Raw genomic sequence first — 23,560 nt, 5'->3', positions numbered from 1 at the left:
AGGTAGATAACAGGTGTGATTTAGGTTCAGAGCATCCCTCTTTAGTACAGTACAGGAAACTATATCATTTTGAAAGAGAAAAGAAAACACTAAATGACACATTTTAATTATGTATTTATGTCCACATAATTGATAGAAATGCAAAGAGGCCACAAGAAAGCTCCTCTAGAGCCATATTTGGCCTGCGGGGCCGCCAGTTGAATATTGCTGCTGTATGTTGTGGTTGTTGCACTGATTGGTTAGCTGTCGGGGACGTGCAGAGAATGTTAGAGAGGCAGGGGCTGAACTTTCTGAAAGGGCCTTTGGTGGAAATATCGACCTCCAAGCAAGCTTGCAGGTCACCTATTTTCGGTGCGTTATACCACTCATAGGCATAATTTCTACACAGAAAAGGCAATTCTTTCAACTTAAGATGCTGCATTCAAGTTCAAGAGAGTCTGGACAGGGCAATTCTCTTGAATGCTGCCTTCAGGTATGGCATGGAAAGAGGGGCATTTGCATTTCTTTCACCATAGTAAAAACTGCATTCATGGTCTGTAGAGGGCACTTTTTACAGATGCGTAAAAGGGCAGATCCAGGCATTTCATTCAAGAAAGAAAAACTGTTTGGCTAACATGGCTGCTGTGGATGTTTTGGTATAATTGGTGGCTGAGGAGACACTTGAATACATCTGGGCACAAATGAACCAAAACACAGGGGTAAACAGCAACCTTTGATGGTTCACTGAATGTCTGAATGTAATGGCAGGCAGTCCATGTTTCCAACCAACTCCCAACCCACACGATTGGGAAATCCTGGAAATCCCAGTGCGACTAAAATGTTCACCGGGGCGGTTCCTCAACAGCAATGTTAATCTATTTACTCTATGGTCAAAGTGCTGATCCACCAGATCCAGTCCTATACTTTCTCATTGTCTTGGTAATAAATATAAGGCTATGGGCATGTAATTATCACCCAGTATTCATCATTGCCCAAAGTATTCATCCTCAGACATGGGGTATTAATATGCATGTATGCCCTTGGTTTGGGTGACCTAGTCCTGGATCAAAAACAAGTGCCTGGGTGGTAATTAGCAAATGGGGTGCTTATTTCCTCCTCCTTTTAAAAGTGGGCCCTTTGACACTGTAACAGTGATTAATGACAATATAAACACAGTTGAGTATTATATTATTTGAGGAATAGAACCTCGGACAACAACAAATGCTGGGCAATCATTTGTCTATCACACAGGCTAAGTGTAATTTATTAACAAAGACAATGAGATGATGCCATTATTTTGATAAAGACTTTCATTTAGTGAATAGATTAACATTATTGTCAGCAAGGAACTGCATGCCCCACCAAACAAAATCGTATCCACAACTTTCCAACGTCCCATCTTGCATTGCGCAGAAGGTGTGCTGCGGCAGCTTCCGGCGCCGCAGCCGAGTGTGATCTACAAGCTCACAACGGCTGCATCTGCGACGCGACGTGAGCTTGTATGTCTGCTGTTAACCAGAGGTGTCCCACAGATAATGCTACAGTAAATTCTCGCGGAAACAGGTGGATCGTTGCTGCACAAACATGTGGCGAGGGAGGCCTCGTCACTGTTCAGCCATGGTCCCTTTTCACAGCAGACATTTTGGAACACGACTGAATGTAATAAGAAGAAGAATGAACTTAGATGCTGGCCCTAGATATCTGCATTGTCTCTGAACGAGTGGACATACAGTATCTATACATATGATTCATATGTAGATATGATATACAGTATACATAGTATATCACCAATGAATGTGTACAGGCTATCAACAATGTGATATGTGTACAGTGCAGTCCATCAACAGATTTTCAACAGTGAGAATCTGGCTGAATATAGTAGGCTACAATATTAACAGTCTATGAATTAGTATACTATTATAGTCTCTCAACAGTTCTGCAATCGTAGTCCATGTGCAAGTGCATCCAGGAGTCAGTGGTCAAAAGTCAATAAGTGAGGGCGCCCGCTGGCCTACTGGTCCAGGCGCATACTACTTAAGCCCTTTGCTCACAGGCGCGTTTATCTGTACGGATAAAACGGACAATTTCATCTTTTTTAAAGAAAACATGATTCTCTACGACCTCATGCACACCGGATCCGATTTTTTTTCTCTCGATTGAATCCAGTTCGATTCGTGCGTTTTGTCGCATGCGGTAAAAAACTCATCACTCCTTTTATGACTCCTTTTTGGATCCGCAGCGCCGATTCCGCACAGCATTGCACACCAAATCCAAAGCGTTTTATTCATGCAGCACGAAAAAAAAACAAAAAAAAAACGCAACTGTCCTGTGTGCAAAGGGCTTTAGGCATTGCCACATAGGCATGGATGCCTGCCCTGGCGGCGGCCCGATCCGAAGGACCTTTGCCGCGTGTCACTCCCCATCTCTCCCCTATTTCCTGTCAGTCAACTGTCCTATCAATAAAGGCATAAAAGCCCAAAAACTAATCTTAAAAAAAAAAGAAAAAGAAAGAAAGTCAATAAGTGAAGATCTCATGAGAGTCAAGCTTGGTTGTAGAAACTGATGGCTAGTGGCCACTACTGGTTTAAAGCAGGGGGTTTCAACAGGTGGTCCGTGGATGTTGCCAGTTACTGCAAGTCAGAGGTCAACACAGAAAAGGGAGTTAGAATCTCAAGAAGGGGAAGTGTACCAGGATTGCCTGATTGAGTCAGAATTATTAGTAAATGTGCCCATATGATAGCACTCAGAACATGACATTCAAATCATTAATGGAAGGTTGGAAAAGTAAGAGAACAGAATCATCTTTTTTTCATACGGTATTTTGTATTATATAAATACATATTTCATATTGCATATTTCAGTTAAATAATGCATGGTGGTCTCTGGTTCACGAGGTCTTGTGAGCATGTAGATTGGCTATTTTCACAACTTCAGCCTCTAATATTTGACAATTTGGCCAATGATTAATTTATCATTTTAGATGTATTAAAAAATCCTTAAATTGTCACTTTAGAAATGTGTCGATACCCTCTATTCTATATGTTGGTATGCTTACAGTTGAGTGAAAAAACAATGTTACACATTAAGCTAATCATCTGGGGACCTCCCTGGGAGTCCTGACCCACAGGTCGAGAACCAGTGGTTTAAAGGACTGGCCATGGTGGTGCTTTGTGGTGTACAGGGGGACTAGGATGTATGAGCTGAACGTGCTTGTTGTCATCCTCACTAACTCGTCATGGAGGGGTGGGAAGGGTACTCCAGGATAGGAACCATCCCTCCTCGATACTGCTGTCCAGCGCTAATAACTGAACCAGCCTGTCTCACCGGTTCAGTTAGGGCTGTTGTTTGTTGACAACGGTGGAATGTAACTAATGTGCTCAAGTACTGTACTTAGGCACAAATTTGAGGAATTTTGTTTTAGGTTTTGAGGTATTTACAATTTCCAATCAATACTTTTACTTCATTCTACCCCACCACATCTCAGAGGCAAGGGGGAACAGAGATCAATAAAAAAAAAAAAAATGTACTCAATTCGAGTAGGCCTTCTGTACTTTTATGATGTATTTTTTACTTTCTTAAGTAGGCCTATTTACAATTTTTTATACTTTTATTTCTACCTTTCTATCTACTATCCAAATACATGTGTACTTTTACTCTAGTAGGCCTATATTTTCAATATGGGACTTCTACATTGCATTATTGATACTTTTACAAATACTTCTTCCATCACTGCATTTGACCATGGAAAATGTTAGACTATTTTTTTAGAGAAATTAGAAATGTTGTCTAGAATGACATGGCCAAGTACAGTGGTGTAAAGTAACAAAGTAGATGCACTTAAGTAATGTACTTAAGTAGACTTTTGAGTTATTTGTACTTTACTTGAATAATTCCAATTTCAAATACTTCTACTCCACTACATTTATTTGAAAACTTTAGTTGGTTACTTTGCAGATCTATATTATAAATATTATAAAACATACATGAACCACTTTAGCCCCATTATATACCTTGGCTATTTGAAAATAGCCGATCTACAAGCTCACAACGCATCACATCGCGTTGTGAGCTACATGAGCTTGTAGATCTGCTATTTTAAAACATTTTGTACTTTTACTTTTGTTACTTTAAAGCCATACTGTGTAAGATGCCCAACTAGTGGTCATTAGCCCTATAGCAAACCGCGGTCGCGTCCGCGTCTTTCGGACGTTTTTCGTACCTTCAGACCCCCGCGTCTGCCTCCACCTCGCTGAGATCTATCTTTTAAGGGGTCCCTTGTTCCTGTGCGTTCAGTAATTCCAGAGATACGGACTCCTTCACCCTGCCTGGTAGGCGAAATTACCTAGAGAAGGGATGGTACAAACGGGCGACAACAAATATGGCTGCCATAGCGACCCCACTTCAAGATGCGCTGTGATTGGCCGGCAGTTGTATAACCCTCGCTGTGATTGGCCGGTAGTGTGATGACGCAATTTTGGCGCGAGATCCGGTCCACGGCAAGGATCTCAGTTTACATACAGAGAAGGCTTTACAGGCTGAAATTCACGGCGCGGATCTTCTAAAACTTTTGTGATTTAATAGTTAGGAGAATTTTAAGATTTGTTTTATAAAAAAAGTTACATAGTACAACTTTAAGTATATTTTGATGCCAATACTTTTGTACTTTTACTCAAGTACATATTGAATTCCGGACTTAATTTAAGTATTGATACTTTTACTTAAAGTAAAATAAGTGAGTACTTTTCCCACCACTGTCCAAGTAGGGACGCCAGGTTTTTTTTTTTTATGTTTTTTGTTTTTTTTATTTATTAATTTATTTTCATTTTGTTTTGTTTTTAATTTCCTTTTTTTTGTGATCACACCCACAAAAAGAGGGAGGGTCTTTGAAAGACCGACGTTGACCAATCACGGACCGTCTAGGGGCGGAACGACCGAGTTGCTCATAAGAACACATGACGTCAGCACGACGAGTGAGTGACTGTACGCAGGCAGCCCTGGCCAGAAAAAGCGACGATGGTCCTCATCAAGGAATAGTAAGTGTTAAAGGGTTTTTACTTATTTAAAAAACCTTAGGGGTAAAACTAAACAACTACTTTTTGTCGCGAGGAGGCAGTTGTTGTTCCGCTAGCCGGCGCGGGCGGCCATGCTTCCTTAAATAGCTCTTTTTGGTCGGTTTTGGGCGGATAAAAAGTTTCGGATTGACCATGACAAACACACGAGGGAAGGGTGGGATTGCTCAAGAGAGAGCCAGAGGCGTCAATTGGGGTATGGCAAAGCTATGGCAGCTGCCATACCTTGGCTAACAGGGGGAATAATAAAATGTACTTTTCATCGTGCCTGTTGCTAAAGTATGGCAACATGACTGGTGTCTTGCACGCGCGCGAGGAAGACACCAGTCATGTTGCCATACCTTAGCTTTTTTCTGAACTGACGCCACTGGAGAGAGAGCTATACGTTCCCCCCTGTCCGTCCGGCCTACCGGCTTTGACAGCAGCACAACAATGTGTGTGACAGCAGGCAGCTTGCTTCCAACACACACCTCCTCCCTTTGCCTTTCAGTCTGTCGGTTCCTTCTCAAATACTTGTTTGAGACTTTATAACGACGTGTTTTTATCTGGTAGACATTGTTAAAAGTTCTTTGGTTTCCACAACTGGCTAGCTACTATGGCTAGCTTTCTAAGCTAAGATAGGCAGCAGCGGCGGTGGGTTGGTGAAGCAGGCAGGCAGGCAGGCAGGCGGCGGAACGAGCGGAACAGGCTTTTTACAGAGTCTAGAGATCCCATCGTTTGGGGGGGAGACTGGTGCGCTGTGATTGGACAGTCGGTTGGTTGTCAGGGCAACACAAACGGTAGCCCTGAATACATGACGGTCATGTTTCCACCTCAACCTGGCTTCTCGTGAGGTGGACAAAGAGCAACGGTTTGAGCTATAAACGTCAGATTTAAAAAAAAATAAAGTGCTTACCCAATTCTCATTTTGGTCCGAAATGATGCCGTTCAACCAGAATTACATGCCGCTCCCGGATTGTTTAATTAAAAGCATGTTTATCCTGTTTTCCCTTGTATTTCCCCCTCTAGTGGAGAGTCGCGTCATCTCCGTCATATGACGCGACTCTCAACTAGAGGGCTCTGGGAAAACAATGGAAAGCAGAAATGTGTCGGATAAAAATGCTTGTTTATTAAACAATCCGGCAGCGGCCTGTCATTCTGGTTAAACGGCATAATTTCTGACCGAAATGAGACTTGGGTAAGCACTTTATTTATTAAATCTGACGTCTGTAGCTCAAACCGTTGCTCTTTTGTCTACCTCACGAGAAGCCAGGTTGTGGTGGAAACATGACGGTCATGTATGACACGGGGCAACCTTTGTGCTTGTGTAGTAGCTGTCAAGCGGTTGCCCTGACAACTTATCCAGTCAATGACAGCGCGAGTGTCCTTCTGGGCGTTGGGATTGTTAGACTACTACTACGGAACAGGAATAGCCAGGAGAGTGGGGTGACTGTATGGAAGCTATTGCTAGGCTAGCTAACAGCTAGTTTTTAGCCATGGTAAACCTACTTGACATGTACAGACAAGCCTGGGTCCACTTCTGACAATCATATTTGAGAGATAATGATGACTTTGATCAACTAACTCTGAGTGCTATTTGAGGGGGGTTGTCCCCCTTCTTCTGGGGTCAGTTGTGTGAGATATCTTGGTTGGCTGAGATTAGTTATGTTAACTTTGCTAGCTATCTGAAGTTTCTGAACTAACTTTGCTAGCTATCTGACTGAACTTTGGTCAGAAGATGCTCGAGAAAGGAGAGGCATTATCTGTCTATACCTCTAAAACCTTAAGCCAGTGGTCTTCAGGTTAATGTTTCTTTTCATGCCAAGGACCCCTTAGCTGAGAGATAGTCATGAGATGAAGCAGGGACCCCTCACCCCCACTTTTTAAATTGTGTTAAACTGTATTGCAGATTAAACTCTTCCCATAGATTTCATACATGGATTCATAGACTTGTTTGACAGCACTATCGTCAGTTTACGCTGGATTCATGTTCATGTGTATTTTCAGACATTTAACCATTTCAACCGTCATTACATACTGTATTAAACTTGGTCTGCTCTTTTAGCCCTCTCAACACCAAACCTCGCGCTGCAAGGCGTTGTGAGCTTATAGATCTACTGTTTTCGTCTCACGTTCTCCTCAGAATAGAGATGCTAGTGGTTAATGTCAAAGTAAAAAGAATCACATCACAAAAGATTTGGCAGCCCCCTTGTAGTAACTCTGAGGACCCCTGTTGAAGACCCATGGTCCAGAAACGTTAGCCAGAGTTTAAAGATATTTATACTTTCACAAAATTATGTTTTATAGTGGATAATCAGGAGGCAAACCCTCACTGCCAGCTTTTGCCTATTTGTTAATAGAAAGGCAGTTTCTTAGTGAGTTACTTGGTTGGCTACTTATTATCTCCCAGAGAGATTTAAATCCCCAATCAATAGTTAAGGTTGTATGTGTGGGCTCCAGCAACATCACAATGCTCTCCCTTTCGAACGACCATCATTTCGGCAACGGAGCGTCGGGAGGGTTAGCGACACACCTCACGGAGGTTAGGGGTAAGGGTTAGGTTTGGGTGTCGAAAAGATGACACATAGAAACAGCGAAACGCTCCCCTACCTTTCTTATTATAGACACCAACACTCAACATTGTTTTCTCTTGAGTCAACAGCTTGGTTATCTTTCAGACAATGAGCCCACCAGCAGCTGAATTCACATCTACGTTTGACTTGATGTCAGTCGGAAACCTATTTGTATACTACTACAGCAGTATATGGAGTCAGCTGTGCTAGGGAACAATTTGTGTTCATTTTAATCTGCTCTGCTCTTTGTAAATAACACTAATGTAATCAGCACATATGTATATAATCTTTAGTACGACTCATGAGTAATAGCTGTGCAGGTACACTCATCATTACCATAATGCTGTAGACTGAATTGTCATCACTACCCCAAAAAAATTGTCTGGTCCTGGTAGATAATGCTGGCAGCGTCGCATTGGAGCAGTATTATTCATTAACCTTATTTTTGGAAGAACAGGACATTTGTGTTATTGTTTGACTATTAGAAATGTATCATTTAGGTTGACAAACTAGACATAGCATTCAAACATGCTGATCTTGTCTATAGACATACCGGTGGCTTAGTTACGATAGAGAGGTGTGATGTGATATTACAGCAAATCACATCACTAAACAACATGGATTGCAATAATAAAACTCATATCAAGTCTGTTGTTCAACCTAACTATACGGAGTAAAGCAAGGGACTAACATACCCTAATTCTTTGTTATGTAAATCTGTTACGTTTTGAAACATTGTAATCCTTCTTGAGTGAAGCTCATAATGCCTTGTGCCTTCCATTAAAATAGCTTGACCTTTGTCAACAGTGAGATTACGGGCAATAGAGAGATGTTGGTGTTCTCCGCATGCTGTATTATAGTTGCAGGTTTAGATTATTCACATTTTTAATTGAACCTAAAACAAGAGAGCCAAGTTGGTTTGCCTTCGCTTTAACTGCAAGTCAGTGCACAACTGCACTAGGCGGCTATTGCACTATTGACTGATCTCTTGTTTTATTTATAACTATGTAATAACAATGTAAAAAAAGGAACATGCTTTTTATTATTCATCTACACACTCACCTGTCTATTGTCATTTCTTACACAAACTTGTAAGAGAGAACTTTTATTGACCGTTTTCCCATAACAGTGTGAATAGAGCAGAGAAGTTTGATGTCATTTACACATCCTACCTGGTTCGCGTTTTTTTTCTCCCCCATTCTGAATTCCCATAGATGTTTGTCATATCGTGTCATATAAGAACTGTGTTCCAAACATAAACAAATGATCTAAGCGGTTTGACTCATATGGATATGAAGAATCAGCTGATGGTGAGAAAACACTAATGTTACTGTCACCGTATTAGTTACATTTTCACTAGAAACAGACTGTATCAAACATGACTGACTGACTATACATCTACTGAAGTCATCACGTCATGATGACTTCGACTGTTCTGTTGCAAACTTGACTTGCAGTTGTCCTCCTTCTCGGCTTTATCACAGTTTGTGTCGGTTGGTCTCCCAGGAGACTTGCAGGCCAGCTATGTGACATCTGGTCGCTGTCAAGGTCTTTCCTGGATTTGAATGTAACCTGGCTCAGGTTGCTTGCTTTATCGTGTGCGTATTTACACACCTTATCTTGCTGATGTATACTCTTACATTACATCCACACATCTCGGTAGTGGTGTAATAGAGAATCAATGTCGTGTGAATGTGATTGCATTCTATTCCCAACCACAGTTCATTAATACCATCCACTTCAGAGACGGATTTCTGTGTTCAATATCCATAACGGCTCAAAGTAGAATTATAATGATGTAGACCAGGGGTCTTGAACAGGGTGTCCTCAGAGTTACTACAGGGGGTCCTCCAAATCTTTGTGTGATAGAAACTTGTTTTCTCCTTTTTCATATTAACCAGTGAACCCTAGCGTCCATATTCGGAGAACTTTAGCCAAAAGTAGCAGATCTACAAGCTCACCACGCCTCGCAACGCGAGGCGTTGTGAGCTTGTAGATCGACTATTTTCGGCAAAGAGGTTTGTTGTATTGGGGAAAAAGAGCAGACTAAGTACAGAGTGAAAGGTTAAGTTTATGAAGTATTGACGGTTCAAGTGGTTACATATCTGATAACACAAATTGACATGAATCCAAAATACACTGATGATTGTGCTTTCAAACGATGAAACTATATGGAATCTGGGGGTCCCTCCCTGCTTCATCTCTCTCTCAGGCAGCTAAGGGGTCCCTGGCCTGAAAAGGTTGAAGACCCCTGATGTAGACACTAGAGATACACGTCATGTTTTGGTGCCTCAGGGTACACCTGACAGTGATGGAGCTGAGCGTTTTATTCATTGTCCTTGGGCCCTTCATGAGTCTTCACTGAGCAGCCATCTATCAATGGACTTATTGTAATACTAACAGCCCTCGGTGGTTGAACTGTCCTGTGACTTATTGTAATACCACAGCCCTCGGTGGTTGAACTGTCCTGTGATCTTATTGTAACACCACAGCCCTCGGTGGTTGAACTGTTCTGTGATTTGGCTGACCTTATGTTGAGCATTAACCTTAGATCCACACAACGCCGACAGAATTCTTCTTCTTCCTCAAACCAAAACCAACGTGCTGCTGCTTCGTGTTACTTTACTTCATTCAATCTCTTTGACAGGCACAATGTAACATTCAGCAATGGAAATCTGATGCATTTTTACTAGATATGGCTAAGAGCCACCTGCAGAACCCGGGTGGGTGGGTGGGTAGGTAGGTAGGTCGGTCAACAACAATAAAACGGCCACACTACATAAAAATAACCACTATGATGAAACGCATAAAGCAACGTATTAAGAAGATACAGTCAGGCTACACGATGGTACAGTAGTAAAACACAGAGGACTTTATCCTCTCATGTGGTGGACAGAAGAGGAACACCCTGTAATAGAAAAGGAAGTGAATGAGCACAGTTACAGTTACTGTGTGTGCGTGCGTGCGTGCGTGTGTGTGTGTGTGTGTGTTGCTTTGAGTTGACCACACACTGTCTGTTAGCCATATGATGAATAGCGTAATATGATTGTGAACTTGTAGATCTGCTATTTTTGAAAGAAATATGTTTTGTTTTGAGTTGACCTGAGATGTAAAAGCTTATGCTTGATTGTTGTTCTACTTCTAATGTCTGATGGAAGGGAATTCCAAAGAGAAATAGCTTCACTACTGTATATGGAAAGGTGGGGATACAGGGTCACTGGTTTGGGTCCACACCATGGATTACACATTAGGACAGGGGTCTTCAACGTTTTCAGGCCAAGGACCCCTTAGCTGAGAGAGAGATGAAGCAGGGACCCCCACAACTTCATAGATTCCATATTGTTTCATTATTTGACAGCACAATCATCAGTGTATTTTGGATTCATGTCAATTTGTGTTTTTAGATATACCACTTGAACGGTTGAACCGTCAATACTTTATGAACTTGACCTTTCACTCTGTCCTTAGTCAGCTCTTTTCCCCCCTCTATACCCAACCTCTTTGCCGAAAATAGCCAATCTACAAGCTCACAATGCCTCGCAGCGCGAGGCGTTGTGAGCTTGTAGATCGGCCATTTTTGGCAAAGGTTCTAAGAATATGGACACTAGGGTTCAAGTGGAAGTGGTTAATTTAAAAAATGAAGCAAAACAAGTTTCTATCACTCAAAGATTTGGAGGGCCCCCTGTAGTAACTCTGAGGACCCCCTAGACACCCTGTTGAAGACCGCTGCATTAGGACTTGGTCATACAAACATTTTCAACCGTGAGATTTTATATTGCTTTAATCCATGGTCTACTCTGTCTGTGTAAACGTCACTGTGGTGGAAGCAGCGTGGTTTTAAAGGGAAGTGTGCTACTAGTACTATAACCACACTAAGCATGACAAAGTAGAATACTGTGTCTTTACTTTCTGGTTTTTCCGATCCTCTGCTTTCGATCTTTACTTTGGCATGTGAGTTCAAGTCTGTGGGTGCGGTGGGACCTCTCCTTGGCGGTGGTCTGTGGGTGCGGTGGGACCTCTGTGGGTGCGACCTCTCCTTGGTGGCAAGTGATGTCATGTTGGTGGGAGCCACACCCGCACCATTAGTAACATAGAAAAGTTGGAAGTTGCGGCGCCCGCTGGCCTACAGGTCCAGGCGCATACCACATAGGCTCTGATGCATGACAGCTTGTCTTGGGTTTGAGTCCCGACTCCCGATCCCGACAACCTTTGCTGCGTGTCGCTCCCCGTCTCTTTCCTGTCAGTCTACTGTCCTATAAATTAATGATTAGGCTTAGCCTGCTTTCAGACTCTACGCTGGAGCTTGAGTCTGAAGTTGTCCCTATTCTATTTGATTACAAAGGGGAGGGGATTTGAAATTTGAAATTCCCAATCACAAGAGATCTGGTGGGAGGGGTTGTGTTTGACTTGTGTACACAAAACATTCCTTCCTCCCCCTCCCCTCTATGACATGCACCAAACAGGTCATTGTCTTTGATGTTTCATTGATTAGAGAGAATCACTAACGAGCTATCGACACTTGTAGTTGTAGCTCTTCTGAAGATCAAAGGATCTTAACTCTTTTACTGCCACAGAATTGAACAAAAAGCTCCATCCACTGCCAGCTAAATTGAGAATTGTCGCTCATCTTTGAAGGCCTACTGGAGAAATTTGGTTTCGACTATAAAGACAACAATTATATGGCAACGTAGAATAGAATGTCTACTTTGCAACAGAAAAAGATTTCGAGCTTTTATCTTGTTCTGTTCATTAGCTAGAAGCTGCAGAATGTGGCCTAAAAACAGCTCTTTGAGAACATAAAGCTGAGAAAAATGCATTTTTGTGAAGAATACATTTTCAGGCAGAAATCTCTCTTTAGCCTTTTATTGTTGGCTTCAGTAACATCACACCTATGATCAGTGGTTGTTTACAAACAAATTCAAAAAAATAAAAACAAGAAAAAGTGTCTTTTTACACACTTTTAGTGTGTAAGAGAAGTAAGAGCAGTAGTAAGAGCAGTGCAGAACATTGACACAGTGACATGAGCTTCAGCCTGAATCCTGCTTCAGCTTTCAGGGTTCTCTTTATCTCACTGTGACACTACATGTCTACAGAGTGTATATGTGTGTGTGCGTGCGTGCGTGCGTGCGTGCGTGCGTGTGTGTCATTCAGCCTGCACAGGGCCTGGGGCTCCATTCTGTTTCACTCCAGCCAGGCTCCTCCGGAAGGGCTCCACCGGGTCTGCTGAACTCGTACACGAGCCCATGGTCGATCTGTAAATTATACAAATACATAATTACTATAAAATACATGAAAAATAGTACACCTTCAAGCTCACAACGCGTCACAGCAGAATGCGTGACGCCCTCTCTCTCCACACACACACACACACACACACACACACACACACACACACACACACACACACACATCCTTGTGTGACTCGTACACGAGCCCATGGTCGATCTGTAAATTATACAAATACATAATTACTATAAAATACATGAAAAATAGTACACCTTCAAGCTCACAACGCGTCACAGCAGAATGCGTGGAGGTTGGGGGCCTACTATTTTCATCAAAAGGCCGTTTTAGAAATGTCAACCCCTGCCTCTCTAACATTCTATGCACTTCCTGCTTACCACACAAATATATATATATATATATATATATATATATATATAGTAATTATGTAAAAACAGCATTCATGGTCTGGAGAGGGCACTTTTTACAGATGGATAAAAGGGCAGGGGCTCAAGCCCCCTTTGATGTCTATGTGAGCATGTGCATGGTGCTAAGTCTGATTTACAGAAAAAAGTTTGTTTTTTCTTTACCTATCCTTGTCCTTGGACGACCACGATGTGGAAATGAAGAAGTAGGCTCATCATCATCGTCGACTCATCATCTAAAATCATAGCCAGGAAAATATCAAATAGTTTATATCTAAACAAATCAATTTACAATTTTGACATTTAGCAAATGACTTACAATAAGTTCATATATAACATAAAATGCAGTTATAGTAAATAGTTACCATGCATTTACTGTCACAGTGAAATTCCCTTTATACCCTGTATACCTATATAAAATGTCACAATGCAACATAGCTCTGTTTACACAAAGCTGTACTCCCTCCAACTATGTTCCCCATTTTCAACAGTTTTTATTTGTAACACTTGCTTTGGCAATGTAAACGTATGTTTTCTCATGCCAATAAAGCTCCTTTGAATTGAACTGAAAAGCTACATCATCAGCTACTGATGATGATGATGATGACGATAAAAAGAAACCTCTCCCTCTCTCTCACACACACACGCATCGTACGCACGCACACACAAACTAAGCCAATAAATCCTAAATTCCCATCAAATAATCTTAGTAGGCTGTGCAGTGCACGTACACTACACGCGGTACGTGCACGCGCGTGATAGGAACTCCACGTGTGTCCTGAGTAGCGACAAAAACAAACAAAGCACGTGGATCCTAACTGCTTGGATCAAGTTACTGATCCGGTCCGGATACGGAAACATTTCTTGCATGTATGTGTACGTGTAAATAGCCGGATGCAGTAGGCGGGCTCTAGACCGGATCCCAATGTCGGAGTGGCAACACGTCGCAATGGAAAACCGTTACCCACTGACCATCCCCCCATCCCAGGCTTCCAGTTCCACACGGATGCTCTGTTATCACACAGTATACAACTATATACAGTATACAACTATACAATACATACATGCACTGGATTGGAAGTCTTACTTTGGACAGTAGAATCGTGGCCTCTGTTCTCCGAGGGGTCTCTACGCGGAAGCCATTCTTCATTGGCCAAATCGCCCAGTTTGTCCGTCTTTTCGCGGCGGTACATGGGTCTCTGCTGCTGCGGCGATGTGAGCCCCCGGGCGGGGGGATCCATCCTACACGGGGGTCGAGCTCCGTCGGGATCGGTTTCCACAATATCACGAGGCTCTTGATCCATTTTTGGACCCCGGTTCTTCGCGACTGGCACCATCTTAGTCTGGGATCGCTTCCAATTTCGGGCTTTTGATCCGGTCGGGAGCGGATGACGTCCTACGTTCTTCAATCTTTTTATCTTCAATAACAATGGCTACAGTGATCTTTTTCTCTTCTTCATCATCATTATCATCATCATCATCGTCATCATCACGACCACCACCACCATGGGCGCTGGTCCTGGGTCACCAACACGGGTAGGTTGTGTAATCCTAATTCTAACAAAGTTTATTTCTATCGGTCAGGGGGGGTTGGGTCGCACTTCGGCGGAATGATACCAGCAAGTTGAGGCTGAGTTGGCCTAATACATCTCAATATTCTAGTACTGCTAAATACTACTACCTACTACAATTACTATACTACTAATACTATAAAACAACTGATTTCCGACAAAATGATCGCTTTTACCAACGTTTCTCTCTCTCTTTCTCTACTAACAGCCCGATGCATAAAACAATATAGTCCCTCAATGCTGCTAGCAGCTAGCAGTGGCGTCAGTTCAGAACAAGCTAAGGTATGGCAACATGACTGGTGTCTGGTGAAGACACCAGTCATGTTGCCATACCTTAGCAACAGGCACGATGAAAAGTACATTTTTATTATTTCCCCCTGTCAAGGTATGGCAGCTGCATACCCCTGCCATACCCAATTGACGCCCCTGGCAGCTAGTCGCTCTGGGCAGGCGGAGCCAGGACAGTCTGTTTACTTTTTTTTTTATGAAAGGTTTCCGGCTGTCCTCAAAATGACACAGACGACCAATTATGCATTCAAAAGTTGCGCAAGGACGACTTTTATCATAATCCATAAAAAACATCAAACGAACGAACGGGCGTATTGGCACAGACGTCCCTGGAGGATTGGGGCGAACAGGAACGTTCAAAGCAGTATAAGAGTTAAGAATTAAGAACTCTGGTGAGCCACCCCTCCCTCCACTGTTTCTGTTGATTTTCAAAAGTTAGACGCACCCCTCCTCCGTCATGCATTGATTTCATTGGTCGGTTAGCCAAGAAACCGAATCAAGAGACGCGTCATATGACACCTCCAGACCAAGAGAAGCAGTCCACTCAGAGAGTGGGCGGGTCTATTGGCTGGAGCCAGGCAAGATTAGGCTAGTACAACATTTCATTTCATCTCACTGATATATTTGGCTGAATAGAAAAAGCCGGGTTACAATAAGGCAGTGGTTCTCAACCTTTTCAGGCCGCGACCCCCAAAATAATCATATTTTAAATAGGGACCCCCCGCCCTGACGAGCACTAAGAGTTGAGGCATTACATTTTGTATAACACGGTTCTATTATGAAAATAGCCGATCTACATGCTCACAACGCCTCGCGTTGCAAGGCGTTGTGAGCATGTAGATCGGCTATTTTCACAATTTCTGCCTCTAATATTTGACAATTTTTGCCAATGCATTAGTGGCCCAAAATAACCACCTTGCTCTTTCCATTCTCCAATATAGCTTATTTTACTACCTAGTTTATTTTTTTTATTACTCAGCCGTTCTCTCTCTACTGCTCTTTCTCTCCATCAGTTAGTCATATCCAATCTGTGTTTCCAGTTGAAGGGGTTTCTTTCTACCCTTGGCTGGTCGCTGCTGCTCTGCTGCCTCTCTTGGTGCTGACCTCAGCAGTGTGTCTGACTGGCTGGGCGGGCGGCAGGGGGACTCCGGACGGAGCTGTGACTCAGGAAGTGTGACCGACCTGGATAGACTTGAGACTTGGTGTTCCTTTAGCAGCGAGGAGGGGTCACTCTGTGTCATATTGTTCAGGGGTTTTCAAAGTGGGTGATGATGGCCGGGGCACCCTGGGGTGCTGTGATGCCAGCCCAGGGGTGCCGCCGCGAGATGATTGATAATATTTGGAATTCATAATATAATATAATAATAGTTCCTACTCCTCCCTCGAGGGAAATTTAGTATTTGCAGCCCAACCCAGCTGCTTCGCAGCCCACAAGGAGCGTGTGAGCAATTAGGGGTTATAAGAGTCTTGCTCAGGGACACACATCGACATTGCTATCCTGGCCGGGAATCGAACCAGGGGCAACCAGGGGAACTGGTTCCCCAGGCGGGCTCCCTAACCATTCAGCTATGGCCGCCCCACATCAATATCACTGCATCAATATCACTTCACTATGCTTAGTAAAACAGAGCTGATTTGCACTGTACTTGACGAGTTCTTTTTCCATCTACGACAACTCTCTTCACCAAAAATAGCAGATCTACAAGCTTCTGTGAGCGCATTGTGAGCTTGTAGATCGGCTATTTTTGGTGAACCTTCCCCCCAGAATAGGCATGCTGGGGTTCAAGAGGTTAAACTTCAAGTATAATGTTATTTTCAGTCAGTTCTGATGGAAACGGATATTTCTCCAATATGATGTAAGATTCTAAAAATAACAGTGTAACTCAGGGGTGCCATGGATGAAAAAGTTATTTACAGGGGTGCGTCAAATAGTTGAAAACCCCTGATGTAGCTAGAGTGGTTCCCAGCTGTAGTTCTGAGGAGGGGCTAAGAGAGGTACTAGCCAAATATGTCTCATCACAACAATATGTCATGTTCCAATGTGGTGCATCCGGCATGGTCGGGCGGGCGTCTATGCCAGGGGTTTTCAAAGTGGGTGACGGGGCACCCTGGGGTGCCGTGACAGCAGTCCAGGGATGCCGCCGCGAGATAATTTGATAATATTTGGAATTCATCAATATCACTACATCAATATCACTTCACTATGCTTAGTAAAACAGACCTGATTTGCACTGTACTTGATGAGTTCTTTTTCCATCTACGACAACACTCTTCACCAAAAATAGCCGATCTACAAGCTCTGTTGTGAGTTTGTAGATCTGCTGTTTTTGGTGAACCTTCCATCCAGAGGTTCAAGTGGTTAAACGTCAAGTATGACGTTATTTTCAGTCAGTTCTGATGGAAACGGATATTTCTCCAATATGATGTAAGATTCTAAAAAAATAACAGTGTAACTCAGGGGTGCCATGGATGGAAAAAGTTATTTACAGGGGTGCCCCGTGTCAAAAAAGTTGAAAACCCCTGATATAGCTGGAGTGGTTCCCAGCTGTAGTTCTGGGGGGACTAAAGGTCTTTGCACACTGCTGCGTTTTTCGTTGCGAAGTGCGTTTTTCAGGGCAAGGAGAGAGAGAGAGATAGAGAGAGGGATAGAGAGAGCAAGGGACCGAGTGGTGCGCGAAACGGGCGGCAGTCTGCAAACGTGACTGACATAACGTGAGGTTGATTCTTTTTATTTGCGCGCTCCAAAATTCACTCCGATATTCGGCCCGAAAAACGCTGCAGTTGGGGGGAGGGGGGTTAAAGTAGTTAATATATAATTTAACCACTAGACTTTATCCATGTATAGCTAACACAGTATGTCACTTTGCAAGCTTGTACATATGCTATTTCTGAACATTTAAAAGATATATCATATATCTAATGAACCTTTTGGAAAGTTTCGTTCTCTTCTGGGGGTCCCTGGCACAAAACCTTTTCAGATGGGGGTCCGCGGCAGCCAAATCCATATCAATTTATCAATTTTGACTTGGAAATAATTTGAAAAGCAGTGATACATGGAGGCTAAGCTGTCCATGGAACACACCACCACACATGGCAGGGTCAGGGGCCAGGCCCGGGGCTACTGTCACATTACACTGACCTTGCATAAGAAGAGACTTGTTTATCCCCCAGTAGGACTTTCAGTCTGACAGATGACTGACACATTCTAGACGTCTTGAAAAGGGGAATGTTTCTTTTTTTTCATGCAAGAACAATCGGTTTGAATCGCCAATAAGTTTCATGCATTCAGTGCGTTTCAAACATTCCACCATACCGCCCGCCCGGGTTGATGAAAAACTCTCTGGAGTCTTAAATCTTGTTGGAACTGACAGTTTTTCCTTGTATGAACCTTGTACTAGACATTAAGATCTTTCTGAGCCTGAGCACTTTGTTTAATGCTTGGATTATTCACAATTTCACAAACTATATAAATCAGGGACCCCCACAACCTTTTCATAGATTCCATATAGTTTCATTGTTTGACAGCACAATCATCAGTGTATTTTGGATTCATGTCAATTTGTGTTTTCAGATATTTAACCACTTAAACTTGAACTTTTCACTCTGTACTGCTCTTTTTCCCCTCTACACCAAACCTCTTTACCAAAAATAGCCAATCTATTTTTCTCAGAATATGGATGCTAGGGTTCAAGTGGTTAATATACAAAAGAAGAAAAAAGTTTCTATCACACAAAGATTTGAAGGAACCCCAGTAGTAACTCTGAGGACCCCCTAGGGGTCCCGGACCCCCTGTTGAAGACCTCTGATATAAGTTATGTTACGTTTTCTAATTTCTGGTCTCTTTTTTTCCCCCCAGCCGCGTGGTTTTACCCTGTAGTGTGGAGGAGGTGAGTACAGTTCATTAACAGCCTCTCTGCTGCCCTCTGGTGCCCTTCTCCAGAATAGTAGCTTTATTAGGCCTGTCGCAATTATTACATAATCGTCTAATCGCAATCATTTGAGATGATCGCAATCATTTCCATGTTGTATGTTTTTCATGCATAAAAACGACGCTGAAACAGCAGATCTTCCTTCCTTTTAAACTCAAATTAAAAAAATTCACTTATATAGGTGTATACAGGAAATGAGCGCAAACTTGATATAATATGATATCATATCATATCATATCAATTTTGCACGCATTTCAAATATGACATATTTCCTCTATTTTCCTTTTACACCAGATTATATTATAAACGTTTTGGCCATATCTCCATAACCGTTTATCGGATTGTCTTACTTTCTTTTGCTATGTAGACAGAAAAAAATCGCCGACCCAACCATTCTATGTTTATAGCCCGGCCGTGCACACTCGTGCACGTTAGCCCTTTAGCCGACATTAAACAAAATGGCTGGCATCAAGGCCCATTAAATAATGTAAAGTCATAACCTGACTTTCGCCAGATGGTGACAGCATTGCGTTGCATTGCTTTACCATCTGGGCTCGGTCTGGCAGAGTTGATAACACTCGTAAAGTCCCGGGCCGGACCAATCAGCGGCAGCTATGGGCGGGCTCTGAGCGGCTCTGAGCCAATAGAGTCTGATTGCAGACCACGTGGAAACCCAGTAGGCAGATTCTGGGTGCAACGTCATGCAGACAGGCCAATATGAGTGGTTGGAGTTGGCACTCCCAGACTGTGACAGAGAGACGGCCATATCCAATCACCTGCTATAGAATTTGAAAAAATGGCCCGCCCCTTACATCGGTTCTGCCGGAGCGAGCCCAGATGGTAAGCAATGCAATGCAATGCTGTCACCATCTGGCGAAAGTCAGGTTAGTAAAGTCAGGCATTCACTTAAATGTGTAATTGTGGGGGCACAGTGGCGCAGTTGGTATCGCTGTCACCTCACAGCTAGAAGGTCCTGGGTTTGATTCCCGCTGTGGGCACTGGGGGGCGTGTTCTCTCCTCCGCGACATCAGCGCCCACACCCTAGGTGGGGTTGGCGAAAGGGCCTTTCTGTGTGGAGTTTGCATGTTCTCCCCGTGTCTCCTAGGGTAGATAGATATCCTCACAAAAACATGCAGTAATCCTAGTCTCTATAATGCCTCCACCTGGCCAGCCAGGGAGCCTGATGGAGGGGAAAGGAACTGGTTGGAATAACGTGTTCATTCCACACGCTACGTCCAAACCGGGGAAATCCCCCCTGTAAGGTGAAAAGAAGCAACTTGGACTACTCATGCACTGAAGGAAGCATGACGTTAGTCCGTTGTCTCCCCAGTCGCGGCAGAGGGAGAGCAGAGAACAGGATTACAGGTTAGTTAATTGGCACTGGGTGAAAAAATGGGTTACAAAATCGTGGGATAAAAATTATAGAAAGAAAGAAAAAGTGTAATCGTGACAGCCTTAACCCATTCAGAACGGGTACACATTATACTGTATTATGTGTTATTATCTACTGCAAGCTTGTAGATCTGCTATTTTTGAAAAATCGTGAAAAAGTGTCTTTTGAATCCTTCTAAGATTTTTTGAAAAACCTATGTTTCTGTGTTAGCAATCTGGTTAGCCATCATCAAAGAAAAGGTCAATTTCACTTAACTGGAGCTCAGTTAGTCTGTTCTTGAGAGACTACTATGTCAGTGGTTCTCAAACCTTTTCATGTGAAGGACCCCCAAAAGGATATGTATTTGGCCACGGACCCCCATCTCAAAATATTTAGTTCCGGGGACCCCCCAGAAGCAAAATTTGAGTTACAAACGTTCGCTTTAAAAATACATATATTCAAAGATCTGCCCACATTTTCACGACTTTTTCAAAAAATAGCAGATCTACAAGCTCGCAGCGCGGCACTCGGTGCCGCGCTGTGAGCTTGTAGATCTGCTATTTTTCAATAGCTAAAGCATTCAATAACCCTAGGCCTAAATTAAGCTACATACGAGGGGACAAGCGTGCACTGCGGTCTTGCCCTTTACTGTCCCGTGTTGGCTGCTGGTTATGATGAGTAAACACAGCACACAGTCTCCTCCAAACCAAGACATAGTTTGTCATTCCTGTGATGCTTTAATGTGATGACAGGGCAGTTGTTTTGTTTTGTCCTTGTTTTATAACGGATTGTGTTATGAAAGCCAGACGTGCATGCATACTCCAGCCTTATATGGGCCACTAAATCTGTCTGCAATTAGGTGGCAATAATAATAAAGTAAATATAGCTGCAAGCAGCGATAAAGTGGCCAAGGCAGAAAAAGCAGGAAAGCAAAAAAGCATCAAGGGAAAGCAAAGAACAAATCAAAGAAAACTGGAAGCAGTGTTCTTCCGAACAGGTCTCCGGCAGGTCAGGTGTTTTTTGTTTGTTTTTTTTGGCCTAGTGGTGACTATAATAGGCCTATAGGTACATGATATCATTGCAATCCTTGGAAATCACAACATAGGTGTAGACATGACAGTTTGTATTATAATGCTTGTTTCAGGATTTATGATGCAAAATACATTATTTAGTAATGGCGGATATTAAAATACGCATCAAGGGGGGTTGGGGGACATTTATAGGAAGGCTCCATATCAGACATTGTTCAAGGAACCAAACTGTAAAGTCTACCAAATGTCATGGTATTATGCTAATTTAAACCCCAAGCGGGATTCGATCCAACGACCTTCTGCATGAAAGGCATATGCCCTGACCACTATACTAGGCAGCCACAGGATCTGTTAACCATGTTTGTTTAAAAAAAAAGTTCTATGTAGGCTGAGTGCCTTGATTTTATTGATTTATTTTTTATATTTTGGAGGCTTGGGGTGAAATCAATCTGAGTAAATGTAATCTGAGTATTTCTGACATTTTCGAGTGATCATATTTTCTTTTACTCAAAACCGAAAAAACTGCCGGTAGAGAAGGGCTCATTTTAAACATGAACGTGATCTGGAGTTAGATCAGACGTGTCAACATTAAAGAGTTTGACATATGCACATGCCATGGGCATCCAGGATGTTAACATCAACTCAACCCGACGTGGGGTTTGAACTGCCAACCATCCGTATACCAGGCACAGGCACTGACCACTACACTACGGCAGTCACACATTTTGGACCTGTCATTTAAAAAAAAAAAGAAAAGAAAAAGTTTCATGTAAATCTACAGTAGTTGTGGGGCTCATTTTAAACATGAACGTGATCTGGAGTTAGATCAGACGTGTCAACATTAAAGAGTTTGACATATGCACATGCCATGGGCATCCAGGATGTTAACATCAACTCAACCCGAGGTGGGATTTGAACTGACAACCATCCGTATACCAGGCACAGGCACTGACCACTACACTACAGCAGCCACACATAATGGACCTGTCATTTAAAAAAAAAGAAAAGAAAAAAGAAAAAGTTTCATGTAATGTACTTGACACCTTCTTTCAAAATGATATAGTGCCCCCCTTTGGCCAATTGGGGTAAGATTGGTTTCAGCGATGTTTGGACTAACCCTCTACAGTAGTTCATCATGAAAATTTTACTTTGCATGTATGTTTTAGAGGCAGAAGAATAATTTGCATACAACTTGCAATGTTGATTGAATTATTAAAAAAGCATGTTTCAATGTTTAAAAAATCCGATCTGACAGATCTTTAGATATTGGTCCAAAGTTCATGTAAAAAAAGTTCTGTGCACGTGACGCAAAAGTTCCGGAATAAAAGCGGGTTTAAGTGTTTTACAAACTGCTCAAATTGGCGTAAAATCTAAGGGCGGAGCTTACTTAACAAAGACACAGATGTCTTCCGCTTGAGTCAAGGCACGCGTGTAAGCAAGTTGCATGTCTTCAAACGAAACGAGGCATGACTTATGCCCCTTTAAAGTTTGAGTTTTCAAACGCTTCGTATAGCGCCCCCCTTTGGCCAATTGGAGTAAGATTGCTTTCAGTGATATTTGGACTAACCCTCTACATATTTGCCAAATGCCATGAACGTGTGACTTTGCATGTATGATTTAGAAGCAGAAGAATAATTTGCATAAAACTGCAACATTGAGTGAATTATTAAAAAATAATGTTTCGCTTTAAAGAAAATCCGCCTAAGTTTTCAGACCGTATTGGTCCAAAGTTCATGTAAAAAAAGTTTCGCGCACATTAAGCGAAAATCCCAGGAGGAGATACATTTTTACTGTTTTTCATATAATTCAAAATTGTGGGAGAAGTAAAGGTCAGAGGTCAAAAGTCAGAGCGTAAAAGTTGTTCGGCATGAGGAGACGCATAAGTGTATACAGGTTCCATTGCTGTACCTCAAACAGGGCATGAGCTACACCTGTTCAAAGTTGGCATTTTTCAAAGGCTTCCTACAGCGCCACCCTTTGGCCGATTGTTGCGAGCTTCGCGTTTTAGCCGTTTGGCATAGTCCTCTGCCATACTGCCGAGTTTCGTAAAAAGCGACTGCACGGTCTAGCCGCTAGAGAAAAAGTGGCGGAATAATAATAGTGCTGAAGTCCAATATCAAT

The 23,560-nt window shown here is 42.6% G+C and overlaps 1 protein-coding gene across 1 annotated transcript in view; it reads left to right on the top strand.

Annotated features, from left to right (window-relative positions):
- The first annotated feature begins 4,967 nt into the window (after positions 1-4,967).
- The window catches only part of LOC308296068 (phosphatidylinositol transfer protein beta isoform-like), a 59,311-nt gene continuing 40,718 nt past the window's right edge, over positions 4,968-23,560 (top strand). Inside the window, exons 1-2 of the mRNA XM_080739185.1 lie at positions 4,968-5,012; positions 18,964-18,994. Of these exons, the coding sequence (XP_080595311.1) occupies positions 4,993-5,012; positions 18,964-18,994 (51 nt within the window). The 5' untranslated portion in view covers positions 4,968-4,992. The remainder of the gene's footprint in view (positions 5,013-18,963; positions 18,995-23,560) is intronic.

The sequence above is a fragment of the Nannobrachium achirus genome (genome assembly GCF_963921795.1).
Source record: "Nannobrachium achirus genome assembly, chromosome: 12".
In the NCBI taxonomy this organism is placed as follows: Eukaryota; Metazoa; Chordata; class Actinopteri; order Myctophiformes; family Myctophidae; genus Nannobrachium; species Nannobrachium achirus.
The sequence above is the reverse complement of the archived record's forward strand: the minus strand, read 5'-3'. Positions and strand labels throughout refer to the sequence as shown.